We start from the raw sequence: 27531 nt of genomic DNA on the forward strand, positions 1-27531 counted from the left end.
AGACAGTGCCTTAAAGTAACGTGTCTCGGACTACACAGGTCGGGAAAGGACTGAGACCCTGTAAACCACTCGTTCTGAGCTGGTGTTAACCTTGCCTGCCCTTGAAACCTGTGGAAATGCAGATTCTAGAGCAGAACTGTTAAGAAAACATTCGGGTGTAGGTCCAACGTCGATCCGATCTGTGCCATTGGAACCATTCCATCTGTGAGCACATAGAGGATGTGCAATATAAGCAACTTTATTTAACCCACCAGAAGGAATGACGGCAACATTGATTTTTTTTTTCTTTTGGGTATAACTCCTCCCCCACCTCCTCCAATGCCTCTATATAACCATTCTCCAAACCAATCTTTGACACAAGTACCCTCCCCAGACTCTTTGATGTCAATCAATACTAAGACCTGACGTCTGAGATTCTAAGACCCCAAGTCTCGGAGATTCCAAGACCCCAAGTCTCAGGGGTTCCAAGACCCCAAGTCTCAGAGGTTCCAAGACCCCTTGTCTCGGAGACCCCAAGATCCCAAGTCTCGGAGATTCCAAGACCCCAAGTCTCGGAGATTCCAAGACCCCAAGTCTCAGAGGTTCGAAGACCCCAAGTCTCAGAGGTTCGAAGACCCCAAGTCTCAGAGGTTCCAAGACCCCAAGTCACAGAGGTTCCAAGACCCCTTGTCTCGGAGATCCCAAGATCCCAAGTCTCAGAGGTTCCAAGACCCCTTGTCTCAGAGATCCCAAGATCCCAAGTCTCAGAGGTTCCAAGACCCCTTGTCTCGGAGATCCCAAGATCCCAAGTCGCGTATATTCCAAGACCTCGTTCTGCTTCTAACAACCTAACTGTTTGCAGCATCTCTTTGAAAATTCAACAGCTCTGATCTTGCTTATTAATACACAGAATAAGAAACGCACTGGTTTTGTATAGGCGTGTGCGTGCCCTGTTGTAACAGCTGGCAAGTGAATTTACATGTAGCATGACATCTGCTGGAAACCCTTTGCCTGCCCTAACACAAGGAGTGCAAGGACAGGAATGAGTTAAACCATTAGGAGCACAGTATGCTTGTTAGATCATCGGCAGAAGAGGATGGTCAGTATTCCTGCAGCAGAGTGACACAGATGTACAAACAGCCAAGAGGGGTTTCTTCAGGCTTCGGACGCGGGTGGTTCGACATTACGCAACTTCTGCTGCATATTAAGCTTAAGTGCCACCTTCCCAGCAATGTAAGTAGCACACCTTCTAACTTGTCTTCTAAAACGGCGGGGTTGGGTTTGATAGCAAGGGGTGGAGGTTCTGTTGGGGGTTTTATCTGTCTATAGGTGCTTGTACTGGAACAACAATGGTGCGACGAAAAGAAACTGGGATTGCGGGGGGTCTGAATAAATCCCCGGAGCTGGTTTTAGCAGCTGGAAGACTAGGATAAGCCTTCGCCCGAGACGTTTACACGCCCTCAAAAATGCCCAGAGGTTTCTGCAGCAAAGTCTCTGACTGAAAGACTGAGGCACAAAACGGCACCAGATTCATTAAGCGATATCACGGAAACCATTGGGATTTTCTCAATCGATAAATCTGGTGCCGTGTTTTCGCACCAGTTTTGCCAGCGTTTTAAACGCTTAATTATTTAACCCCCAAAAAGTCTCTCAAACCCAGGGCTAAAAACCTCAGACTAGATCAAAAATATCATTGGCTTCCACTTCATTTTATCCCTTGATAAATCCGTTTTTTGCACCTAGAAACTTTGATAAATATTCCTCTTTGGATGTCAGTTCCCAGGCTTCTCAGATATTCCCCTCAGTCTGTTTCATCTTTTCCTGTAACACTTAATTAACCTGAGTGGTTCTTGCAATGTTTTATATCATGTTTGCAGCCTATATTGGCACCACAGTGCAATGTATTTTATATTAATGGATATTATAGATATGCAGCAGGTTATGAACATAAGCATGGGTACAGTGTGAAAACCTAGAGGGATCTATATTCCGATCTGATGTATAACCAGAATTGTGGCTTGAATAGTAATCCTAAATCTAGCTAGGACTGGAAAAATACGATCCCAATGGGGAAAAAATATTACAATGCATGAAAGTATATTAATGAATCCATCATAAACATTCATGTATATTATTCTTCAAAATATATATGAATAGCCCTCATAATTAACATTCATGTATATGGAGATAAACAGGGGGTGTATTTGGGACAACCTGTGTTCCCATCTCCCTGTCTGCAGAAGGCACACGTTGGGATAATAATTGCCCGTGTTTATCTACATTTACTAGGAGGTATAAAGCCTTCTGAACAGCACAATAGCTGTGGCACTTACATACAAACCACAAGAAGAAGAGGAATGATGCTGTATTCTTCAGCTGGGCATTGGCTGAAGGAAGAAGTTACTTGGTGTTTTTAAATGTTTTTTTTTCTATACTTATTATATTCCCAATAATGTTCCCAATCTCCTTGTCTAGCTGGGGACATGGCCACGGTCATTTTCACATGCAATAAAATAATTGGATTATTTTACACGAGGAAATGAACTAGAGACCGTTAGATGAGTTTAATACAAATTATAATAGCTGCGAATTGTGAATTTTAGTATATATGAGCCATACCCACTGGGCCCCACCCACAAAGTCTGCCGTTTAAAGGGCGTACTATCAAGATCGGCAGCAACACTGGTTAGCCCCCCAGCTGCCAGGCAAGCTCCAGGGCAAAGCAACACAGGGGGTTAAACACAACACCCATCCTTCCAGGGCTGAGAGCTACAGCAATAGTCCTTTCTAATGTCTTTGTGGGGACAGGCAGGTCGGGAAGACGTAGACGGGTGGAGGTCAACTCCAGCCCTGACGGCCATCAACAGGTCAGGTTTTAAGGATATCCCTGCTTCAGCACAGGTGGTGCAGTCGAAGACTGAGCCACTGATCGAGCCACCTTTGCTGAAGCAGGGATATCCTGAAAACCTGACTTTTTGGTGGCCCTTGAGGACTGGAGTTGGCCGCCCCTGTTGTGGACAGTTGGACGTACGTAGTCTTGACTCGTGTACATATTGAACAAGTAAAAAAAACAAAGGAAGCGCTATATCACTGATAAAAATAGTGACAAACGGGCATACGACACAATAAAATACAAAATAAACGTCTAAAAAGGGGAGTTCGTAAAGTCCATCCACCACAACAAATTATATGTATATATCGCGCTATGTAAACAATGTACAGGCACACCGCTACATATACACACACACTTACATATACACACACTTACATATACACACACACTTACATATATACACACACTTACATATACACACACACTTACATACACATATATGTTTTTCATGTTTATATTGCTTTACTCATTATTAATTGTAAGGGTTCCAAATGACATCATGCTGCCTTTGACCCCGTTGGACTGATGGGTAGTCAAGTAGCAATGAAGGACGTGGGTGTGGTGGGGTGATGTTAAGACAATAGGAAGATCAAAGATATTGGAAAATAAGGGTAGGATGAACGGTTCCTCGAGCGTAACCTCCTGTGACCAGCATGGGAGGATTCTGGGTAGAATAAAGAAAGGTGGTTCTGGGAGGTGAAAAACCTTTGGCCCCCATTAGGAGGTACTCAGAAAAAAAGCATTGACCATCTTGCTAAAAGCCCCTGATGGATTTACTCTCCATGTATATGTTTAATCCTCTTTAAAACCCATTAACACTCTTTGCAGACACAACACTCAAGTGTTGATGAGTTCCACAGGTTAATTGTACGCTGAGTGAATAAGTGTCCAATTATTTATCCGGTCAGGGCTACCTGGTAATGATGTGAATTTGTCATTAGCAGCTTCCTGATTACTTTCTCAATGTCTAAGAGTGAGAAGGGGATCGTGAGGACCTCTTTCAGATGCTTGAACCTACATTTCAAGGGAAATAATGGAAATGACCAGGCCAGTCCAACCCCTCTTACCCTCTTCGACAAACAGAGCAGCATGCAACACACCGGCAGTGAAAGGGTTTAGGAGAGATTGGGTAACACGTATTCCGATTGCTTTTGGTACTTGGAGAATTGAGATATTTGAGTGAATAGTACACAACCCTTGTATCATTTCACAGTTGTATAGTGTAGTAAGGATCCAACCAAAATGTAGGAGAATAGACCCAAGCCTCCCCCACCAACCCACCCATAACTTAAGCCTGCCAACTATTGACCATTTAGGTCAGGGGTGGCCAACTCCAGTGCCCCATAGTGTTTATCTAAAGCATCGTTGACACAAGTACCATTCCTAGACTCACCGATGCCTACTTTCAATGTCAATTCATGCTTTCCACAAGATCTCAAGACCCTATCCTGCTTCTAACATCTCATTCCAAGACCCCATCCTACGTCTAACATCTCATTCCAAGACCCCATCCTACGTCTAACATCTCATTCCAAGATCCTATCCTACGCCTAACATCTAATTCCAAGACCCCATCCTACTTCTAACATCTCATTCCAAGACCCCATCCTACGTCTAACATCTCATTCCAAGACTCCATCCTTCGTCTAACTTCTCATTCCTAGACCCCATCCTGCTTCTAACATCTCATTCCCAGACCCCATCCTGCTTCTAACATCTCATTCCCAGACCCCATCCTACATCTAACATCTCATTCCAAGACCCCATCCTGCATCTAACATCTCATTCCAAGACCCCATCCTCCTTCTAACATCTCATTCCAAGACCCCATCCTCCTTCTAACATCTAATTCCAAGACCCCATCCTCCTTCTAACATCTAATTCCAAGACCCCATTGAGCTTCTAAGGACCAGCTTGTTTGCATCTCATTGAGAATTCACAGCACTCACCTTGTTTACTGATATACAGTATAACACATTTCTAACTCCTGCTGTTTTGTATAGATGTGTACGTGCTCTGGTGTAACAGCTGACACGTGTATTTACATGTAGCATGATATCTGCTCTAAACTCTGTGCCTGCCCAAACACAAGCAGTGCCCCGAACAGGAATGAATGAAACCAGTATGCTTGCCAGATCCCCAGCAGAAAGGGACGGTCAGTAATGCTGCAGGACAGTTATACAGATGTACAAACAACTAAGAGGGATTTCTTCCAGCTTCGGGTGGGGATGAGTTCCTTTACCGTGTTTGCCTGCTCACCATCTACTGGGCGACTGTGCCATGTATCCACCGCCCTTCTCTCCTTTCCTCCCTGATATGTGCTCTCCCGAGAGCACGGGGAGCAACTCCAGTCCTCAAGCCCCCGCCCCCTCCCCCCTCACCAGGTTATTTTTCAGCTTCAGCACAGGTGGCTGAATCAGTCCCTGCTTCAGCACATCTAACTCAATCAGCGCCTCTGATTGAGCCAGCTGTGCTGAAGCTGGAATATCCTGAAAACCTGCCCTGTTGGGGGGCTGGAGTTGAGCCCCCTGCTCCGGAGCACAAAATTTCTGTAGTTCCAATATGTTTGATGCATGTCCAACCTGGGGTTTAATATGTACCCTGCCGCATGTTCATGGGAGGTACCCCTGTGCTGCTGAATCAGTGATCCCCATTTCGGGTGAAGTACTGTGAACATTTTGGGCTCAAATTACACCCATCCTTCTTGTGCTCCAGTCTTACAGAATCCGAGTGTTGTGATATATCTGCACTCTTCTGGATTTTAATACAGCCAACATATCCCTTCATGCAGCAGGGCTCTGCCTAACAAGACAGTGGGCACTACATTAACAGAAATTCAATTATCCAGTAGGCTGGCATCGGGACTAAAATCTTCTCTGCCATGGGGAAGGCGTCTTCATGGCACTTTGAGTAATGGGCCCAGAGACATTATTATTATCATCGTTTATTTATACAATGCCAACATATACCGCAGCGCGGCACAACGGGGGAACACAATGATATAACTTACATGAAGCGAATGGCATAGCAAATAAGGACCGACGCAGGCAGATACAGAACGTAATGAGGGCGTTCGCAACCCTCGCTGTTTAACCCCTGGAGTGCCACGACCCCCCCCCTCCCGCACGCCGATCACGCAACCGCCTCGAGAATCAGTCACCTGATCGTTTCCACCACCGATGGGCCCCCCCCTTACGTTCCCCCTCAGTGCAGATCTGTGATCTGGACGCGATCTGTCCCAGTGGGATTTTGGGACGTAGCCTCCTGGGTGCCAGCCCAGACCCCACGACCTAGTAGCTACATCCTGGGACACTCAATGGGTTCCTGAGACCTATTTTCCCCCATCTGCATCATTTTAGGATTTGGGGAGTGTCAATAGGAGGAGTTAGATGGGGAGTGAAGGCGAGACTGGGAGGCGTCAAATTCTGCGTCCTTTCCTTTAGCAACTAAACACTGGTCTCCAGTCTGGGATGGGTTAAACCACGGGTGGCCAACTCCAGTCCTCAAGGGCCACCAACAGGCCAGGCATTAGGGATATCCCTGCTTCAGCACAGCTGGCTCAATCAGTGGCTCAGTCGAAGACGCAGCAAAGAACCGGAGTTCATTTTCAGTGGACGGCAACGAATGCCAAGATACAATCTATTTAGTAAGCCTGAGCTCTGCAGACAGCTGTATGCAGCTCTGTGCTGTATATTTATACGGTATTACAGGCTCCTGTCTAATAATAACCATTCTAAACCCATACATCACTCCAGTCCATGTTGAATGCAGGATTAGGGCTGCATAGCACATTGTGCTACGAAGGTATTTTGCCTTCAGTGGTATAACACAGATAAAGGGCAATATACTAAGCAGTGCTACTGTGTCATCTGACCCCTTCCAGTCCCAGAAGACCCCTGACATGGCCCATTTACATTAAAGCTGCAGACCGAGCAGTATCCTACATGTGTGAGAAACAGGAAGGGGAGGCGGAGCACTGCTGTCCCGTACGCGTTTCGCACCTGGATGGGTACTTTGTCACGCCTGTGCATAGATTAGCATGGGGCCCCTATGCTCGTGGGGCCCCCGGGCAACTGCCCAGCGTGCCCATGCGTTAAGACGGCCCTGAGTACACCCTATAATATATATGGTAATGCTCTTGTTGGTTTATTAAAAGGTATTGTTACAGCCTATGATGGATCTAGAGCCCTGCACAAACCAGCTGCTAACAAGCGTATTTAGGAACATCTCCAGCGTGTGTGTGTGTGTGTGTGTGTGTGTGTGTGTGTGTGTGTGTGTGTGTGTGTGTGTGTGTGTGTGTGTGTGTGTGTGTGTGTGTGTGTGTGTGTGTGTGTGTGTGTGTGCCAGGCTGTGTGTGATGGAAGGAGCCATTTGACTCTACACACAACGTTTAACCTTCGCCTATAGAGAATGCATTGTAACCCGAATGGCATTTGAATAATTTGTAAGAAAGCACAGTCTTCATGCAAAGCAGCACAACCTCATTTTCCTCAACAGACTCGCTAGCACAGGGGCGGGCAACTCCAGTCCTCAAGGGCCACCAACAGGTCAGGTTTTCATGATATCCCTGCTTCAGCACAGGTGGCTCAATCAGAGGCTCAGTCAAAACTGAGGTAATACCGGTATACACATACACACTGTAGGTGGACGCTCACAGAGGTATGCAAGGGAGACTGGTTATAGTGAAATTAAATAAGGCTTTTATTGCGCCTGTTTCCTTAATATCAGGAAACCATCTAAACAAGGGGTAAACAAAGCTTCTATTCACTTGGGAGTATTTCTAGTGAAATACTATGAAGTTCACAACTCCCTTAGATAAGCATGTCTCCCAGCCCCAAACATATATCATGAAATGAGCAGATATAAAAAAGTCTTGTAAATGAAAGTCTTATCTGTTTGTAGTGGTTTGGAGGGAAAATCTTCTCTGTCCCTGGTTGCTCCCTTTTCCTCAGGTTTTGTCAGCATTCAGGTTTAGAAGTTTCCCCTGTGTCTTGAAAGCAGCACTGCCGTTTCTTCTGAGATGCTCAAGACAACTGTCCCCATGTCAGTCTCACAAATTGTGTGAGATTTAGGAACAATCTCTGCTCTGTCTCCAAGTTCAGCTCAGGTGTGAGCTAAGGAGTCTCACTTCCTGTCTCAAAAGACGGGCTTTTCTAAGCAATCTAATCAGGCAGGTGGTGTTTGTTAATTGACTACCAGCAGTTAACCACCACACTGCTGGATTAGAGGCACATTACCTGAAAAGGGATAACTCCCCTGTTACACACACCCAGAGAGGTAATACTGGTATACACATACATGTCCAGTATTACCTCTAATGTTTTACTGGACAGTGTCCAAACACAGGACAGTCCGATTCAATACTGGACATCTGGCACCCCTAGGTACAGTGGTGTTAGGAGGTGCAGAAGAGGGATACCGTGGCGTGGTCTGCAGGCTTAAAATGCTTTGGCCAAAGAGTTTAACTAAATGACGCTCACTTATGGGAAGATAAGTATTTTAGTATAGGATTTGTCATATTGGGGGTAGCAGTGGGGCTTCTTGTCTTTTGTTGTGTTACTCGGGGTCACACTCCCAGTAAAACTGCTTTTGACACATATATATGGTGTGGTCGGTTTGGTTTCTGAGCTTGCAGGGGCGGTGTGTGCCAGGCCCGGCGTGACGCCACATTACTGGGAGACAACGCGGTGCTTTAATAACAGGACGTTATGCCTGTGCTGATAACTTATAGTACGGATCTTGTTCTTGCTGAGAATAATGCTTTGTGGATATCATATTAACTCAGGGAACACAACGTCTGTTTCTGTTTTAGGTAATGTCGCGCTATTAGCCCGGATTTAATGGAGGTTTGAGGATCAGTCTCTCTCCTCTCTCTCTCTCTCTGTCTCCTTTCCTTTCTGCGTCTCCCTCTCTATCCCTCTTCTCTCTTTCCTCTCCCCCTCCCTCCCCTCTCTCTCTCTGTATCCCTCTCTCCCTATCTTTCTCCTTCCTCTCCCCTCTATCCCTCTCCTCTCTCTCTCTCTCACTTCCCCCCTCTCTCTCTCTCTCTCACTCTCACTTCTCCCCTCTCTCTCTCACTTCCCCTCTCTCTCCCTCTCTCTCTCACTTCCCCTCTCTCTCTCTCTCTCTCTCTCTCTCTCTCTCTCTCTCTCTCACTTCCCCTCTCTCTCCCTCTCACGTCCCCTCTCTCTCTCTCTCTCTCTCTCTCTCTTCCCTTCTCTCTCCCTCTCTCCTCTCTCCTCACCCCATAATTAGCTGATATCCTCACGCCTCTTATAAGAACAGAATATTATCACTTATCTGATGTACTTTTGGCCCAACATCTGAAAAGCTTTTAAATGTATTGGAAATCAGGAAGTGAATGTTGGCAGTGTGTGTCGGTGTTTCTTGGGTGCCTTTATCTCACCGTGCATCTTGCTAAGTCACACTGTGACACCCTGGAGCTACGCTTTAATGCCGGATAACAACATTAGGCTTTAAATGTACAACGGTAAGAGACTGGACCGGCTACTGGAGATCGGCTTTAACTTGACCTAAATTAGTCTCAGATACCCACCAATCCACATGGCTTAACCCCTCTTCCCTACCAATGAGTCTCTGCAATGCTCTGCCAATTAAGGGGTTAAAATGTCATTAGAAAACTCTTAACATACAGGATATTTTTCCTATCCATTGCAAAATCTAAGTAGACTGCATTACCCTGATCTAGATTACTACTTACCTCCTCAAAGAAACTAACGCGGTTAGTTTGGCACGACCTATCCCTCATAAATCCGTGCTGACTATTACTAATAATTGTGTTATCCATGAGGTATTCCTGAATATTATCCCGTACTAAAGCTTCACGTAGCTTCCCCACTATTGATGTCAGGCTTACAGGTCTGTAATTCCCCGGTTGTGATCGGAAGATGCCTTTTGGCTCATGATGGGATTTCCGGCACCTGCAGGTAGCACGTCTTAGTTAATATGGGCTCATATGTTTGTTTCTTTGAACTTTCCAGTTATCTCTGTTTTTGGCTGCCTACTACACTCTGAAACACCCCAACATGGGGGGTGACCCCTTATTTTCTGGCAGCTGCAAATCTCTTGTTCTATGGCGATACGAGAAATAAGGACACTGTTAGTATGCTGACTTACAGCAGGAGAGGCCAACTCCAGTCCTCAAGGGCCACCAACAGGTCAGCTTTTAAGGATATCCCTGCTTCAGCACAGGTGGCTCAGTCGAAAACTGAGCCACTGATTGAGCCACCTGCGCTGAAGCAGGGATATCCTGAAATCCTGAGCTGTTGGTGGCCCTGGGGACTGGAGTTGGAGTCAACGACTGAGCTACTGATTGAGCCACCTGTGCTGAAGCAGGGATATCCCTAAAACCGGGCCTCTTGGTGGCCCTTGAGGACTGGAGTTGGCAGCTCCCGACTTACAGGCTTCAGTGAAGCATTGAGTGACACAGTATAAGAAGGTGTTATGTTCCAGCGGCATTATATTGGTAATGGGTATGTCTGCATATCTGTATTATTATCGAGCCAACGGTGTTCTCAGCGCTTTACAAAGAAAATACAGTACAGGGAATTATAATAATACAATAAGCGCAGCAAAGTCAGACTATCGGAAAGGAAATCCCTGCCTGAAGAGCTTACAATCTAAGCGGTATGTTGGGAGACTTATAGACACAGCAGGTGGGGGAATAAGTGCTGTAGATGGCAGTGCCTGGCAAGTCTCCCCTGGGTGCAGAGGGGCCGCAAGCTTATTGTAAAGTCATTTTAGATACACTGAAAGACTTAGAAATGATAATATGTGTGTTAGTGCGAAACAATGCGTACAGGTCAGTGTCCCTGGCAAGAATTAAACCCACACACCTGTGCACTCAAGATCAACATTTTACCACGGTCCTTCTTTTAATCCCTCGGTGACCCCTCTTTGCCTGCTCCCAAAAGAGGGTAACGTCTAAGTGTGGTTGAATATTTGGGTGCAGGTGGTTAGAGCCTCTCATACCTTATCTCAGGGTGCTGGCGTCCGGGCTGGTGGTGTAAGCGGGTGGTAAAAAGGACGCCAGGGACTTTATTAGACTTGTCACTTTATTAAGACGGGTTTCATACATACTTCTTCCCCGAGTGCTCAGGTAGCTTCCCAGGGAGGCACACACGGCTTGTCGCTCTCCCGTGCCCTGGGTTATGGGGAACATGCAATCTCTGACTCCAGTGAACTGGAGACTTGCCCGGGTGCCGCCCAGGACTCGGTGTAGGGGTGTAACTTCTATCGAGGTTCCCATCTACCTGCCATCCTTACCATTCCCTAACTGGTGTGCATGGGCGTAAAGTTGGGATACAGCCACTCTAGGTGTGACACTTTCCCGGACCTTTGATCCAGGGATCCCTTACTTGTCCTCGTCCTCTCTCAAGGAAAGATGGTATCACTCAGCATCGTGACTATTCCAGCGGCCCTACCAAGATAAGGGACACTTTTCCCTAACTTCAAAATAGCAACAGGTGACATATTTCTTCTACACGTGACGTTGCACATAAAGGACAGACCATTAACACCATACACTTACCCCAGTGAGACTCCTCTTCTCTGGTGTCCTCCAGGAGCCTGGGGTCTGGAAGCTTCTGCAGCTCCTGTTATACCCCTGTGTGATGTCATTATCCTGCTGCCCCTGTAACTGGGCGAGACACCAGACATCCTTAGCCTACATAGTTAGGTGACTATTCTAGCAGGTTCCGGAACTGAGGAATGGCCAGACCAGTAACTTTGACAACATAGAATACGCTACATGGAATAAGATACATGAAATTAGTCACATTTAGCTGGGGCCTTTTCTATACATTACCCTGCTAACTCCCTATTAACCCCTTCAGTAGACAATAGTAATCCCCCTAAGGGAGTTACACCTCTATGGGGTAAAGAACTCACGGTCATTAGCTCAATTTGGACCTATGGGTCACTACGCTGGTGCTGTGACCCTCTCTTTTTCTTCACATACATTTTTATTGCATTTTTAAGCAAAACATAAGACAGAGCAAATTAAAAGGCAAAAAACAACGTTGACATATAGCACGCAAACCGAATAACAGTGATAGACCATCCAACCCGTCTGGCCATATTCTATATGCATAGATGTCTAAAGGCAGTTTTTTCAGGCCACGTTTATAGATACAGGAGGGCCCCGCTCAAACTGCGGGTTCTTTTCCATGGCGCCGCCGTAAAGCGAAAATCGCCGAAAAGGCGGAACCGGCGATTTTCAGCGTCTCCCACCCTTCTGCGCATGCGCAAACTCGGCCGTCCCCGTTCTGAGCATGCGCAGACATGGCGGCCCCCTTCTAGGTAACACCGTATTGGCGGATCGCCGAGAAGCGAAACGCCGAGAAGCGGGGCCCTAATGTACCATATATCCGGGGTGGCCCAGATATATAACAACAAAGTTTTAAAATAGTCAAAAATAACAAGGGGGGGAAGGGAAGAGAGGGGGGAGGGAAGGGGGGGGCACCGTCCCCTCCATCCCCCAGAGGAACCCGCCAGGTCAGAGATCACTAATACTTTACCAAATCCAGCCTACGCCGACTGACATAATTATCCTCATCTTAGCCGAGGATCCCACATCGTATAGAATGTGTCAATGGAATGCCTTAGGAAGACTATCCACCTCTCCATTGTCATCACCACATTTAATTTGTTTCCCACCGTCTGTATAGATGGGGGAGGCTGCTTCTTCTAGGCAATCGCGCATCTGGCCGCAGTCAGAATGAAAGAGATTAACCGTTTCATGTGGGGATTGATATCCTCCACTGGTCTGGCTAACAAGTAGACCAAAGGATCTCTAGGGATCGATAATCCCGTTATAACTCTAAGCATATTTTGAATGGTAAGCCAGAGGCTTTGGATAGCAGGGCATGTCCACCAGATATGGACCATATCCCCCTTCTGTCCACAACCCCTCCAAAACAGATCAGAGGCCTCCGGGTAAATTTGTTTCGACCTGCTTGGGGTGAGGTCCCAATAACATAAGATCTTATAAATGTTTTCTTTTATCTTAGTACATATAGAGGTTTTTGCTGCGAATTCACAGATGTCTTCCCAGTCATCATAGTCAACATCCAAATGTAAATCGGCAGCCCACCTAGGCATATAACGGTGGTCCGGCGTGTTACCCGATGCCTCGGCTGTGACCTTCTCTTAACCCTTGAGTCCGGCACTCTGGGTGCCCCGTGATATATTGGGTATGTCATGGGCGTTCTGCTCATTTTCTAGGGGAGATCGTGTTCTGCGCGCCTGTGGAGCAATGAACGCCAGCTGGCCAGAAAAGGAACGGAAGAGGACGTTGTGACGTCGTCTTAGCGCCAAGGCACTCAAAGGGTTAATAACCCACCACAGGCACTTTGTAGGCATCTCACTGTTCCACTGCACACACTGATTGGCTCAGGCAGCTGATAAGGATGTCCCGAGCCCGTCACCTCACACCCGTTCAGCATGTCCTGTTCAATAACAGTTCATGGGGAATAGCCAGGGCCGCCGACAGAGGGGGGAGAGCAGGAACAAGTGTCCCGGTTCCGATGGCTGTGGGGGGCCCGGCCAGCCGGTGCTGGAAGTTGAGCCCTTTAGCGTCCAGTTGCCGGGCCCCTGGTTGCTGCCGGGCCCCAGCTCTCCCCAGCTCCTGTCTCCTCGCCCCACACTGTATTCATTCTCCCGCCGGAGTGTTCCGGAAGCTGGGCCTGACTTCCGGGTGCACCCAGGTTCCAGCTGACACCGGCAGGGGGGAGAGGCCCAGCGTGCGAGAGATGGCAGCAACCAGAGGTAAGTGGTAATTGGGGGGGGGGGGGTTGATGTCTCAATCTGGGGGGGAAGTGGTGTTTGTATGTAGGAGGGTAGTGATGTCTGTATATGGGGGGTATTTGCATCGGGGGTTGTATCTGGGGGGGTGTAGTGGTGTTTGTATCTGGGGGTGTGTTTGTTTGTATCTGGGGGGGTGTTCGTATCTGGGGGGGTGTAGTAGTGTATTGTATTTGTATTTGGGGGGTAGTTTTGTATTGGGAGGGTGTGTGTGTGTGTGTGTGTGTGTGTGTGTGTGTGTGTGTGTGTGTGTGTGTGTGTGTGTGTGTGTGTGTGTGTGTGTGTGTGTGTGTGGCCAGCGGAGGAGGGGGAAATGAGTGAAGAAGGTGGGGGGGGGAGCGTGAGTGGGGAACAGTGAGAGAAAAGGGGGAGAGAAATTCAAATTTGAAAGGGGGTGGTTCGCAAGGCCCCCAATGTGGGGGGAGGAAGGGGGGGCATGCTAAAACAGGGGGGGCGCTGACATGGGGGGGCCCCCGCTGACATGTGGGGAGGCCCTGGGCGAAACTCTAGTCCTGGGCCCTAGGAAACCTGTCGGCGCCCCTGCTAAGAGCCCGGTCTCTGAGGACTGAGCTGGGTCAGTGTGCTGCTGTGTGACACATTTATGTCACTTGGGTTAGTTAAACCTCGTTCATTTGAAAGATGAGACATCCTTTCAACATTGTAGGCCGGATTTGCCGGGGCACCAGGTGCGACCAGACAATGGCAGTTACCGTCACATCGGGGCGCGATACCCCGCGTTGGCGCTTAGTGAATCCCAGCCGTGTCTCATCACCGTGACCTTATATAGTACGGTGAGTAACAAAGAAGTATTCCTGATCCCTAATATCCCAGAAGATAAATACATTATAAGTTATACAGTATATATGTGTACGCGCCTATACATAATACCTATCTATATCATTATCTGTGTAGGAGACTAACGTATAGAAGAAAAAGAACTGTATATTTACGCAACCAAGAATATTTCAGCTTTAAAAAAAGAAATGATAGAAAAAGCATTTATTCTTCCGTTAGTATTTCAGCCAAATAATTCCGGAATCGCTGTCGGAGTTTCTTGTTCATCCCGAGAAAAAGGTGGCAGAACTCAGGAAATAGCTGTGTAAGTCTGTACAGTATATACCGTATACTGTGTGTATATACATATATATATATATACAGTGTTCGACAAACCTATACATTTGCTCGCCCCAGACGAGTGGATTTAACCCCCGGGCGAGTAAATATTGGCCCAAGCAGCACACGTTTGGTACTAGGTGGCAAGTAGATTTTTTTGTGTGGCGAGTAGATTTTTTGGTGATTTGTCAACCACTGTGTATATATATATATATATATATATATATATATATATATATATATATATATATATATATATATATAATTTCAATTTCCTCATTCCATCCTCCTATCTTACTTTTGGTCATCTTGATCTTTTCATTCATATATATGTACAGTATATATATATGTATATACGTATGTATGAAAAGATCACTGTATATATATCACTGCAGTCTGCGCTTATCTCTGCATATAAGCTTGTCTAGTACAGCGATGCTCAACTCCAGTCCTCAAGCCCCCCTCCAACAGGTCAGGTTTTCAGGATATCCCAGCTTCAGCACAAGTGGCTCAATCAGCTGAGCCTCTGATTGAGCCACCTGTGCTGAAGCAGGGACTGATTGAGCCACCTGGGCTGAAGCAGCCACCTGTGCTGAAGATGGGATATCCTGAAAACCTGACCTGTTGCAGGGGCTTGGGGACTGGATTTGAGCCCCCCCCCCTTCTCTCACACTCACTATACCCAGCACCCCTTGATGGGCAGTATTTTCCAGCGTCATTGTGCCATCTCTTTCAGAGGAGCTTGTGAAAGTCGGACAAACAGGCATATAGTATATACAGTATGTTGCATTTATTCCCCTTTAAAGCTCATTTAGCAATACGTCAAATCGTTTAGCAGCATTCCCCATGCAGGCTGCTGGTCTTCTCACCGCTGGGGAGATAACATTATTACGCTGCTGATCTTCTCACCGCTGGGGAGATAACATTATTACGGCTAATGCTCTGAGCACACGAATTCCAGGAAGATCAGATAAATAATTGCACTTTTCTCTCACTCCCATTTTCCTCACCGTTTTAATGCGGCAGCAGCACTTCGCTCACAAAGCGTCCGCGTTGCAAACAGTTTAACAATGTCACTGGCTTCCTTAATGAAAGTAATGATGTTAAGTCCATCAGGTTCTTGGCGGCCTTCAGCGCTTTTACTGCCCCCTGGTATAGATGCGTATACGTGCACAACGTTTAGGCTTCGTCCCCGCTGGCCGCTGCTGCGTGCGCGATGAACACAAAGTGCGGCCCTCTATGCGGCAGGCCCCAGTCGGCTTGTGTGCGTGCGTGCACAAAGCGCGATGGCGCGCCAGCCGGGCAATGGCCACGTCTCGGCTGCGCCCCCCGCCGCTCCCCCGCCACTCCTCCCCCTGTCCTTCTCCTCTTCTTGCCAGGACGCGCGTCCCATCGCGACGCCTAGACCTCAGATCACGGCTGAAACTGGTGCACGCGCCGCCAGGCGCTCCAACGCGTGCGTGCACGCAGTGACTGGGGACGGGGTCTTAAGCTAGATGGTGGTAGACCAGGAGTGGGAAACTATAGTCCTCGGGGGCCATCAACAGGTCAGGTTTTAAGGATATCCCTGCTTCAGCACAGGTGGTTTAATCAGTGGCTCAGTCAAAGACTGCACCACCCGTGCTGAAGCAGGGATATCCTTTAAACCTGACCTATTGGTGGCCCACGAGGACTGGCGTCGCCCGGCCCTGTGGTAGAATCAGGGGTGAATTGAAGTACTTTTGTTTACAGAAAGAGTGGTAGATACATGGAACAGCCTCCCAGCAGAATAACCAAGGGGCAAATACAGTCACACAATTCTTTGCATAGACACGTAGGGGTAACATCCGAGTCTTGGGTCTGGGGGTCTTTCATTTTAGATCAAGTATGGAAAATAAGCAGACAAGGGGAACCAACTGGCCCTTATCTGTCAATATCTACGTCTAACTGTTTGCTACGATTCAATCTGCCATGAAAAGGCTTCTCTGTGCCCAGAAACGTTCCTTCCCGGGGCTCAGAGCTTCCCTGGCATGAAAAAGAGAGTTCCCAACGTATTGCACGAGGCCCCTAGTGGCAGACAGAAGACTAACACGTTGGACCAGTTGCTCCCCCACTTTGAGACTCATCATTTAAACCAGTGACAGCTCCGTACATGCCCACGATGGATGGTCGCCCCAAAGCACCTTACAGCGCCGCTCACTGCAGTATATAATGCGTTATTCCGCGTGCTGCAGTATATAATGCATTATTTCGCGTGCTGCAGTATATAATGCGTTATTCCGCGTGCTGCAGTATATAATGCGTTATTCCGCGTGCTGCAGTATATAATGCGTTATTCCGCTTGCTGCAGTATATAATGCGTTATTCCGCGTGCTGCAGTATATAATGCGTTATTCCGCGTGCTGCAGTATATAATGCGTTATTCCGCGTGCTGCAGTATATAATGCGTTATTCCGCGTGCTGCAGTATATAATGCATTATTCCGCGTGCTGCAGTATATAATGCGTTATTCCGCGTGCTGCAGTATATAATGCGTTATTCCGCGTGCTGCAGTATATAATGCATTATTCCGCGTGCTGCAGTATATAATGCGTTATTCCGCGTGCTGCAGTATATAATGCGTTATTCCGCTCACTGCAGTATATAATGCGTTATTCCGCGTGCTGCAGTATATAATGCATTATTCCGCGTGCTGCAGTATATAATGCATTATTCCACGTGCTGCAGTATATAATGCGTTATTCCGCGTGCTGCAGTATATAATGCGTTATTACGCGTGCTGCAGTATATAATGCGTTATTCCGCGTGCTGCAGTATATAATGCGTTATTCCGCGTGCTGCAGTATATAATGCGTTATTCCGCGTGCTGCAGTATATAATGCGTTATTCCGCGTGCTGCAGTATATAATGCGTTATTCCGCGTGCTGCAGTATATAATGCGTTATTCCGCGTGCTGCAGTATATAATGCGTTATTCCGCGTGCTGCAGTATATAATGCGTTATTCCGCGTGCTGCAGTATATAATGCGTTATTCCGCGTGCTGCAGTATATAATGCGTTATTCCGCGTGCTGCAGTATATAATGCGTTATTCCGCGTGCTGCAGTATATAATGCGTTATTCCGCGTGCTGCAGTATATAATGCGTTATTCCGCGTGCTGCAGTATATAATGCATTATTCCGCGTGCTGCAGTATATAATTCTTTATTCCGCGTGCTGCAGTATATAATGCGTTATTCCGCGTGCTGCAGTATATAATGCGTTATTCCGCGTGCTGCAGTATATAATGCTTTATTCCGCGTGCTGCAGTATATAATGCGTTATTCCACGTGCTGCAGTATATAATGCATTATTCCGCGTGCTGCAGTATATAATGCGTTATTCCGCGTGCTGCAGTATATAATGCGTTATTCCGCGTGCTGCAGTATATAATGCGTTATTCCGTGTGCTGCAGTATATAATGCGTTATTCCGCGTGATGCAGTATATAATGCATTATTCCGCGTGCTGCAGTATATAATGCATTATTGTGCTGCAGTATATAATGCGTTATTCCGCGTGCTGCAGTATATAATGCATTATTGTGCTGCAGTATATAATGCGTTATTCCGCGTGCTGCAGTATATAATGCGTTATTCCGCGTGCTGCAGTATATAATGCGTTATTCCGCGTGCTGCAGTATATAATGCGTTATTCCGCGTGCTGCAGTATATAATGCGTTATTCCGCGTGCTGCAGTATATAATGCGTTATTCCGCGTGCTGCAGTATATAATGCGTTATTCCGCGTGCTGCAGTATATAATGCGTTATTCCGCGTGCTGCAGTATATAATGCGTTATTCCGCGTGCTGCAGTATATAATGCGTTATTCCGCGTGCTGCAGTATATAATGCGTTATTCCGCGTGCTGCAGTATATAATGCGTTATTCCGCGTGCTGCAGTATATAATGCGTTATTCCGCGTGCTGCAGTATATAATGCGTTATTCCGCGTGCTGCAGTATATAATGCGTTATTCCGCGTGCTGCAGTATATAATGCGTTATTCCGCGTGCTGCAGGATATAATGCGTTATTCCGCGTGCTGCAGGATATAATGCGTTATTCCGCGTGCTGCAGGATATAATGCGTTATTCCGCGTGCTGCAGGATATAATGCGTTATTCCGCGTGCTGCAGGATATAATGCGTTATTCCGCGTGCTGCAGGATATAATGCGTTATTCCGCGTGCTGCAGGATATAATGCGTTATTCCGCGTGCTGCAGGATATAATGCGTTATTCCGCGTGCTGCAGGATATAATGCGTTATTCCGCGTGCTGCAGGATATAATGCGTTATTCCGCGTGCTGCAGGATATAATGCGTTATTCCGCGTGCTGCAGGATATAATGCGTTATTCCGCGTGCTGCAGGATATAATGCGTTATTCCGCGTGCTGCAGGATATAATGCGTTATTCCGCGTGCTGCAGGATATAATGCGTTATTCCGCGTGCTGCAGGATATAATGCGTTATTCCGCGTGCTGCAGTATATAATGCGTTATTCCGCGTGCTGCAGTATATAATGCGTTATTCCGCGTGCTGCATATATAATGCGTTATTCCGCGTGCTGCAGCATATAATGCGTTATTCCGCGTGCTGCAGCATATAATGCGTTATTCCGCGTGCTGCAGCATATAATGCGTTATTCCGCGTGCTGCAGCATATAATGCGTTATTCCGCGTGCTGCAGCATATAATGCATTATTCCGCGTAATGCATTATTCCGCGTGCTGCAGTATATACTGCGTTATTCCACGTGCTGCAGTATATAATGCATTATTCCGCGTGCTGCAGTATATAATGCATTATTCCACGTGCTGCAGTATATAATGCGTTATTCCGCGTGCTGCAGTATATAATGCATTATTCCGCGTGCTGCAGTATATAATGCGTTATTCCGCGTGCTGCAGTATATAATGCGTTATTCCACGTGCTGCAGTATATAATGCGTTATTCTGCGTGCTGCAGTATATAATGCGTTATTCCGCGTGCTGCAGTATATAATGCATTATGCCGCGTAATGCATTATTCCGCGTGCTGCAGTATATACTGCGTTATTCCACGTGCTGCAGTATATAATGCATTATTCCGCGTGCTGCAGTATATAATTCATTATTCCACGTGCTGCAGTATATAATGCGTTATTCCGCGTGCTGCAGTATATAATGCGTTATTCCGCGTGCTGCAGTATATAATGCGTTATTCCGCGTGCTGCAGTATATAATGCGTTATTCCGTGTGCTGCAGTTTATAATGCATTATTCCGCGTGCTGCAGTATATACTGCGTTATTCCGCGTGCTGCAGTATATAATGCGTTATTCCACGTGCTGCAGTATATAATGCGTTATTCCGCGTGCTGCAGTATATAATGCGTTATTCCGCGTGCTGCAGTATATAATGCGTTATTCCGCGTGCTGCAGTATATAATGCATTATTCCGCGTGCTGCAGTATATAATGCGTTATTCCGCGTGCTGCAGTATATAATGCGTTATTCCGCGTGCTGCAGTATATAATGCATTATTCCGCGTGCTGCAGTATATAATGCGTTATTCCGCGTGCTGCAGTATATAATGCATTATTCCGCTCACTGCAGTATATAATGCGTTATTCCGCGTGCTGCAGTATATAATGCATTATTCCGCGTGCTGCAGTATATAATGCGTTATTCCACGTGCTGCAGTATATAATGCGTTATTCCGCGTGCTGCAGTATATAATGCGTTATTACGCGTGCTGCAGTATATAATGCGTTATTCCGCGTGCTGCAGTATATAATGCGTTATTCCGCGTGCTGCAGTATATAATGCGTTATTCCGCGTGCTGCAGTATATAATGCGTTATTCCGCGTGCTGCAGTATATAATGCGTTATTCCGCGTGCTGCAGTATATAATGCGTTATTCCGCGTGCTGCAGTATATAATGCGTTATTCCGCGTGCTGCAGTATATAATGCGTTATTCCGCGTGCTGCAGTATATAATGCGTTATTCCGCGTGCTGCAGTATATAATGCGTTATTCCGCGTGCTGCAGTATATAATGCGTTATTCCGCGTGCTGCAGTATATAATGCGTTATTCCGCGTGCTGCAGTATATAATGCGTTATTCCGCGTGCTGCAGTATATAATGCATTATTCCGCGTGCTGCAGTATATAATGCATTATTCCGCGTGCTGCAGTATATAATGCTTTATTCCGCGTGCTGCAGTATATAATGCGTTATTCCGCGTGCTGCAGTATATAATGCGTTATTCCGCGTGCTGCAGTATATAATGCTTTATTCCGCGTGCTGCAGTATATAATGCGTTATTCCGCGTGCTGCAGTATATAATGCATTATTCCGCGTGCTGCAGTATATAATGCGTTATTCCGCGTGCTGCAGTATATAATGCGTTATTCCGCGTGCTGCAGTATATAATGCGTTATTCCGCGTGCTGCAGTATATAATGCGTTATTCCGCGTGATGCAGTATATAATGCATTATTCCGCGTGCTGCAGTATATAATGCATTATTGTGCTGCAGTATATAATGCGTTATTCCGCGTGCTGCAGTATATAATGCATTATTGTGCTGCAGTATATAATGCGTTATTCCGCGTGCTGCAGTATATAATGCGTTATTCCGCGTGCTGCAGTATATAATGCGTTATTCCGCGTGCTGCAGTATATAATGCGTTATTCCGCGTGCTGCAGTATATAATGCGTTATTCCGCGTGCTGCAGTATATAATGCGTTATTCCGCGTGCTGCAGTATATAATGCGTTATTCCGCGTGCTGCAGTATATAATGCGTTATTCCGCGTGCTGCAGTATATAATGCGTTATTCCGCGTGCTGCAGTATATAATGCGTTATTCCGCGTGCTGCAGTATATAATGCGTTATTCCGCGTGCTGCAGTATATAATGCGTTATTCCGCGTGCTGCAGTATATAATGCGTTATTCCGCGTGCTGCAGTATATAATGCGTTATTCCGCGTGCTGCAGTATATAATGCGTTATTCCGCGTGCTGCAGGATATAATGCGTTATTCCGCGTGCTGCAGGATATAATGCGTTATTCCGCGTGCTGCAGGATATAATGCGTTATTCCGCGTGCTGCAGGATATAATGCGTTATTCCGCGTGCTGCAGGATATAATGCGTTATTCCGCGTGCTGCAGGATATAATGCGTTATTCCGCGTGCTGCAGGATATAATGCGTTATTCCGCGTGCTGCAGGATATAATGCGTTATTCCGCGTGCTGCAGGATATAATGCGTTATTCCGCGTGCTGCAGGATATAATGCGTTATTCCGCGTGCTGCAGGATATAATGCGTTATTCCGCGTGCTGCAGGATATAATGCGTTATTCCGCGTGCTGCAGGATATAATGCGTTATTCCGCGTGCTGCAGGATATAATGCGTTATTCCGCGTGCTGCAGGATATAATGCGTTATTCCGCGTGCTGCAGGATATAATGCGTTATTCCGCGTGCTGCAGTATATAATGCGTTATTCCGCGTGCTGCAGTATATAATGCGTTATTCCGCGTGCTGCATATATAATGCGTTATTCCGCGTGCTGCAGCATATAATGCGTTATTCCGCGTGCTGCAGCATATAATGCGTTATTCCGCGTGCTGCAGCATATAATGCGTTATTCCGCTTGCTGCAGCATATAATGCGTTATTCCGCGTGCTGCAGCATATAATGCGTTATTCCGCGTGCTGCAGCATATAATGCGTTATTCCGCGTGCTGCAGCATATAATGCGTTATTCCGCGTGCTGCAGCATATAATGCGTTATTCCGCGTGCTGCAGCATATAATGCGTTATTCCGCGTGCTGCAGCATATAATGCATTATTCCGCGTAATGCATTATTCCGCGTGCTGCAGTATATACTGCGTTATTCCACGTGCTGCAGTATATAATGCATTATTCCGCGTGCTGCAGTATATAATGCATTATTCCACGTGCTGCAGTATATAATGCGTTATTCCGCGTGCTGCAGTATATAATGCATTATTCCGCGTGCTGCAGTATATAATGCGTTATTCCGCGTGCTGCAGTATATAATGCGTTATTCCACGTGCTGCAGTATATAATGCGTTATTCTGCGTGCTGCAGTATATAATGCGTTATTCCGCGTGCTGCAGTATATACTGCATTATGCCGCGTAATGCATTATTCCGCGTGCTGCAGTATATACTGCGTTATTCCACGTGCTGCAGTATATAATGCATTATTCCGCGTGCTGCAGTATATAATTCATTATTCCACGTGCTGCAGTATATAATGCGTTATTCCGCGTGCTGCAGTATATAATGCGTTATTCCGCGTGCTGCAGTATATAATGCGTTATTCCGTGTGCTGCAGTTTATAATGCATTATTCCGCGTGCTGCAGTATATACTGCGTTATTCCGCGTGCTGCAGTATATAATGCGTTATTCCACGTGCTGCAGTATATAATGCGTTATTCCGCGTGCTGCAGTATATAATGCGTTATTCCGCGTGCTGCAGTATATAATGCGTTATTCCGCGTGCTGCAGTATATAATGCGTTATTCTGCGTGCTGCAGTATATAATGTGTTATTCCGCGTGCTGCAGTATATAATGCGTTATTCCGCGTGCTGCAGTATATAATGCGTTATTCCGCGTGCTGCAGTATATAATGCGTTATTCCGCGTGCTGCAGTATATAATGCGTTATTCCGCGTGCTGCAGAATATAATGCATTATTCCGCGTGCTGCAGGATATAATGCATTATTCCGCGTGCTGCAGTATATAATGCGTTATTCCGCGTGCTGCAGTATATAATGCGTTATTCCGCGTGCTGCAGTATATACTGCATTATTCCGCGTAATGCATTATTCCGCGTGCTGCAGTATATACTGCGTTATTCCACGTGCTGCAGTATATAATGCGTTATTACGCGTGCTGCAGTATATAATGCATTATTCCGCGTGCTGCAGTATATACTGCGTTATTCCGCGTGCTGCAGTATATAATGCATTATTCCGCGTGCTGCAGTATATAATGCATTATTCCACGTGCTGCAGTATATAATGCGTTATTCCGCGTGCTGCAGTATATAATGCGTTATTCCGCGTGCTGCAGTATATAATGCGTTGTTCCGCGTGCTGCAGTATATAATGCATTATTCCACGTGCTGCAGTATATAATGCGTTATTCCGCGTGCTGCAGTATATAATGCATTATTCCGCGTGCTGCAGTTTATAATGCCTTATTCCGCGTGCTGCAGTTTATAATGCATTATTCCACGTGCTGCAGTATATAATGCGTTATTCCGCTCACTGCAGTATATAATGCGTTATTCCGCGTGCTGCAGTATATAATGCGTTATTCTGCGTGCTGCAGTATATAATGCGTTATTCCGCGTGCTGCAGTATATAATGCATTATTCCACGTGCTGCAGTATATAATGCGTTATTCCGCGTGCTGCAGTATATACTGCGTTATTCCGCGTGCTGCAGTATATAATGCGTTATTCCACGTGCTGCAGTATATAATGCGTTATTCCGTGTGCTGCAGTATATAATGCATTATTCCGCGTGCTGCAGTATATAATGCATTATTCCGCGTGCTGCAGTATCTAATGCATTATTCCACGTGCTGCAGTATATAATGCATTATTCCACGTGCTGCAGTATATAATGCGTTATTCCGCGTGCTGCAGTATATAATGCATTATTCCGCGTGCTGCAGTATATAATGCGTTATTCCGCGTGCTGCAGTATATAATGCGTTATTCCGCGTGCTGCAGTATATAATGCATTATTCCGCGTGCTGCAGTATATAATGCATTATTCCGCGTGCTGCAGTATATAATGCATTATTCCGTGTGCTGCAGTATATAATGCGTTATTCCGCGTGCTGCAGTATATAATGCATTATTCCGCGTGCTGCAGTATATAATGCGTTATTCCGCGTGCTGCAGTATATAATGCGTTATTCCGCTTGCTGCAGTATATAATGCGTTATTCCGCTTGCTGCAGTATATAATGCATTATTCCGCGTGCTGCAGTATATAATGCGTTATTCCGCTTGCTGCAGTATATAATGCGTTATTCCGCGTGCTGCAGTATATAATGCATTATTCCGCGTGCTGCAGTATATAATGCAGTTGATTGCCGGTGTTGCAGTATATAATGCGTTATTCCGCGTGCTGCAGTATATAATGCATTATTCCGCGTGCTGCAGTATATAATGCAGTTGATTGCCGGTGTTGCAGTATATAATGCATTATTCCGCGTGCTGCAGTATATAATGCATTATTCCGCGTGCTGCAGTATATAATGCAGTTGATTGCCGGTGTTGCAGTATATAAAGCATATTATTCCGCGTGCTGCAGTATATAATGCAGTTGATTGCCGGTGTTGCATTAGCAGTGATCTTGTTCCAAGCCTATGAGTCATGGCCCTTAAACGATCCAGCACTCAGGGCTAAACACCGGCTCTTGGAGGTGGCCCAAAAGCTCCATTCACACTGCTTTTTAAATGAGATCTCCTTTGAAATGGCGCTCTCTGTGCTCTCTGATTTGGGAAGACTGGACATTGACTTTTCGTCATTGCTGTTAATAAAACTATTGTCAAGAATGATAATGTAATTCAAACCTTTCTGTTTGTTCTGCATGCGGGTCTGTAGTACTCATCCGAAGCATTGAAACCTGTTCACCCCACAGACTTGGGGTTCACAATGTACCATTTCTTTCCCCTCTTTAAGAAGTTAGCATGTCCCACTGCTCCCTAGGGGCTTTATCTACTAAGTGCTGCTAAGCCATAAGACTCCTTACAGCCTATTTAAACAGCACAGTGTCTTATTCTTTAACACATTAATAAAGATGGTCCTGGTATATCCACCAATGTCCCTAAAGTGTTGTCTCCTTAAAGCTGCAGTTCAGTCTTTTTTTTTTTTTTACTTCAATAGTTTCATGTGGGCAATCTCTAATTACCTAAAGAATTGTATAGCTGCCGGTCAATTCGTTCTCCATGTATTGATAGGCGAAATTTGGTGACATAATTAGTGAAGGGATCTGTTTATATTCTGCTTCTGTCCGTCAGTGGAAGCTCATGAATATTCATGAGCACTCCTGCACTGACATGTGCTAGAGGGAGGGCAGGGCTGACAAAGGGGTGTGCCAGGGCTTGTGACAGGACATGAAGGGGCAGGGCCTTAGCAAATGGCTGTTAAAATAGAATACAAGAAAATTGGTCTTTCAAAGTTGTTTTTTTAAAAACAGAAAATGCTAAAAGTATTTTTTCTTACTACAGAACTGATTTATTAAAAAAACCACACATGCAGGATATTGACTGTACTGCAGCTTTAAAGGACATTGCATTAAATTAGCCCCAGCATACAAGCTTTTGATGGTATTGCCTAACACATAGTAGTATCCAAGTAGAGTCATTGTTTAAGCTCAAAAAGTATTAGAAATACTTTATTTGGGATTTTTTTGGTGGCAGTCAATAAGATATTTTTTAGACTAATTTTTCTAATGAAGGGATCTTTAGATAACTGGGGGTGAGGTCATACCGAGTATTGCTATACATTCAACCTCATTGAGTATGCTTACAATGTAACTCACATCTCTCCTGTTTCAGGCAGTAGCCGTGGACCCAAAGAATGCAACAATGGACACCTCACCAGAGCACATCGTTGTCAGCGAGCAGAGCAATGAAGAGAGGTCTTCTTCTGAATCCAAGGACATGATTACCAGCAGAACTGAAAGCACACTGTACAGCAGCTCGAGAAGTGAGTCCCTGTGGACCAATGTCCACAGGAGTGCATGGGACACCTACCAGAAGCCCATTATCATCATGTCTGTAGGGGGATCCGTGTTCATATTGGGAATAATACTCACCAGTATGTACTTCATGACTAAAAATGCAATGGTCTCCAAGATTCTTGGACCCGTGGCCTTCTCCATTGGACTAATGGTTCTGATTGTTGGGCTGGTTTGGGTCCCCATCATCAGGAAGAAGCGAAAACAGAGATCGGCCTCGCGGCTTTTTAACCATCACAGGCAGTTATTTTTTCATTTCTGAAGATGTCAGAGACCGTACAGGGAAAATATGAAGTGGCGATCCCACGCGTTCCACTTTCACCATGGAAGAGGCTACGAGTCCTGAGACAGGAGCCTGCCACTACACCAGATCTCCCATCTGCATTGTTGTTGGGATGGAGTAGCTTGATTGTGGACGTTTTGCCGTTTGATACAGTTATGAAGAACTAATGTTGAGGTCTCGGAAGCTGATGTCTAACAACATCAATAAAAAAACACCCTACCTATAGGAATAAGGAACTGGCATGACTAATCCTATTAAAATAGATGTAACATATAGCCATCGCTTGTCAGTGACTGGGAAACTATGCCTTGCCTATTAACCCTTTCAGTGCCCTAATGACGTACATGATGTACGCAGTACACCAGGGGGGGGCCAACTTCAGTCCTCAAGGGCTGCCAACAGTTTTTAAGGATATCCCTGCTTCAGCACAGGTGGGGCAGTCGTTGACTGAGCCACTGATTGAGCCAGCTGTTCTGAAGCAGAGATACCCCTAATACCTGGCCTGTTGGTGGCCTTTGCGGACGGGAGTTAGTCGCCCTGCATTACAACGTACGTCATGGCAATTTGCTCATTTTTTATGGGCTGTTTACGATCGGCTGAAGCATTCAGTCCCCTTCCCCCGCCCCTCAGTCCCCTTCCCCCGCCCCTCAGTCACCTT

General features: G+C 46.1%; 1 protein-coding gene across 2 annotated transcripts; it reads left to right on the forward strand.

The window, feature by feature from the left end:
* Positions 1–1117: 1117 nt before the first annotated feature.
* Positions 1118–27531, forward strand: PIRT (phosphoinositide interacting regulator of transient receptor potential channels). 2 transcript variants are annotated; one of them, XM_075579559.1, is made up of 2 exons: positions 1118–1212; positions 26409–27531. In XM_075579559.1, the coding sequence occupies exon 2, from the start codon at positions 26439–26441 to the stop codon at positions 26850–26852; it is 414 nt and encodes a 137-aa protein (XP_075435674.1). In that variant the 5' UTR covers positions 1118–1212; positions 26409–26438; the 3' UTR covers positions 26853–27531. The 2 variants fall into 2 exon arrangements, with proteins under 2 accessions (XP_075435674.1, XP_075435675.1); XM_075579560.1 differs by lacking the exon at positions 1118–1212 and adding an exon at positions 14367–14487.

Source organism: Ascaphus truei, chromosome 22 (genome assembly GCF_040206685.1).
Source record: "Ascaphus truei isolate aAscTru1 chromosome 22, aAscTru1.hap1, whole genome shotgun sequence".
In the NCBI taxonomy this organism is placed as follows: Eukaryota; Metazoa; Chordata; class Amphibia; order Anura; family Ascaphidae; genus Ascaphus; species Ascaphus truei.

What these genes read in the sequence shown, in the direction of transcription:
- PIRT (XM_075579559.1), top strand. Translation starts at nt 26,439, where the DNA reads ATGGACACCTCACCAGAGCACATCGTTGTCAGCGAGCAGAGCAATGAA.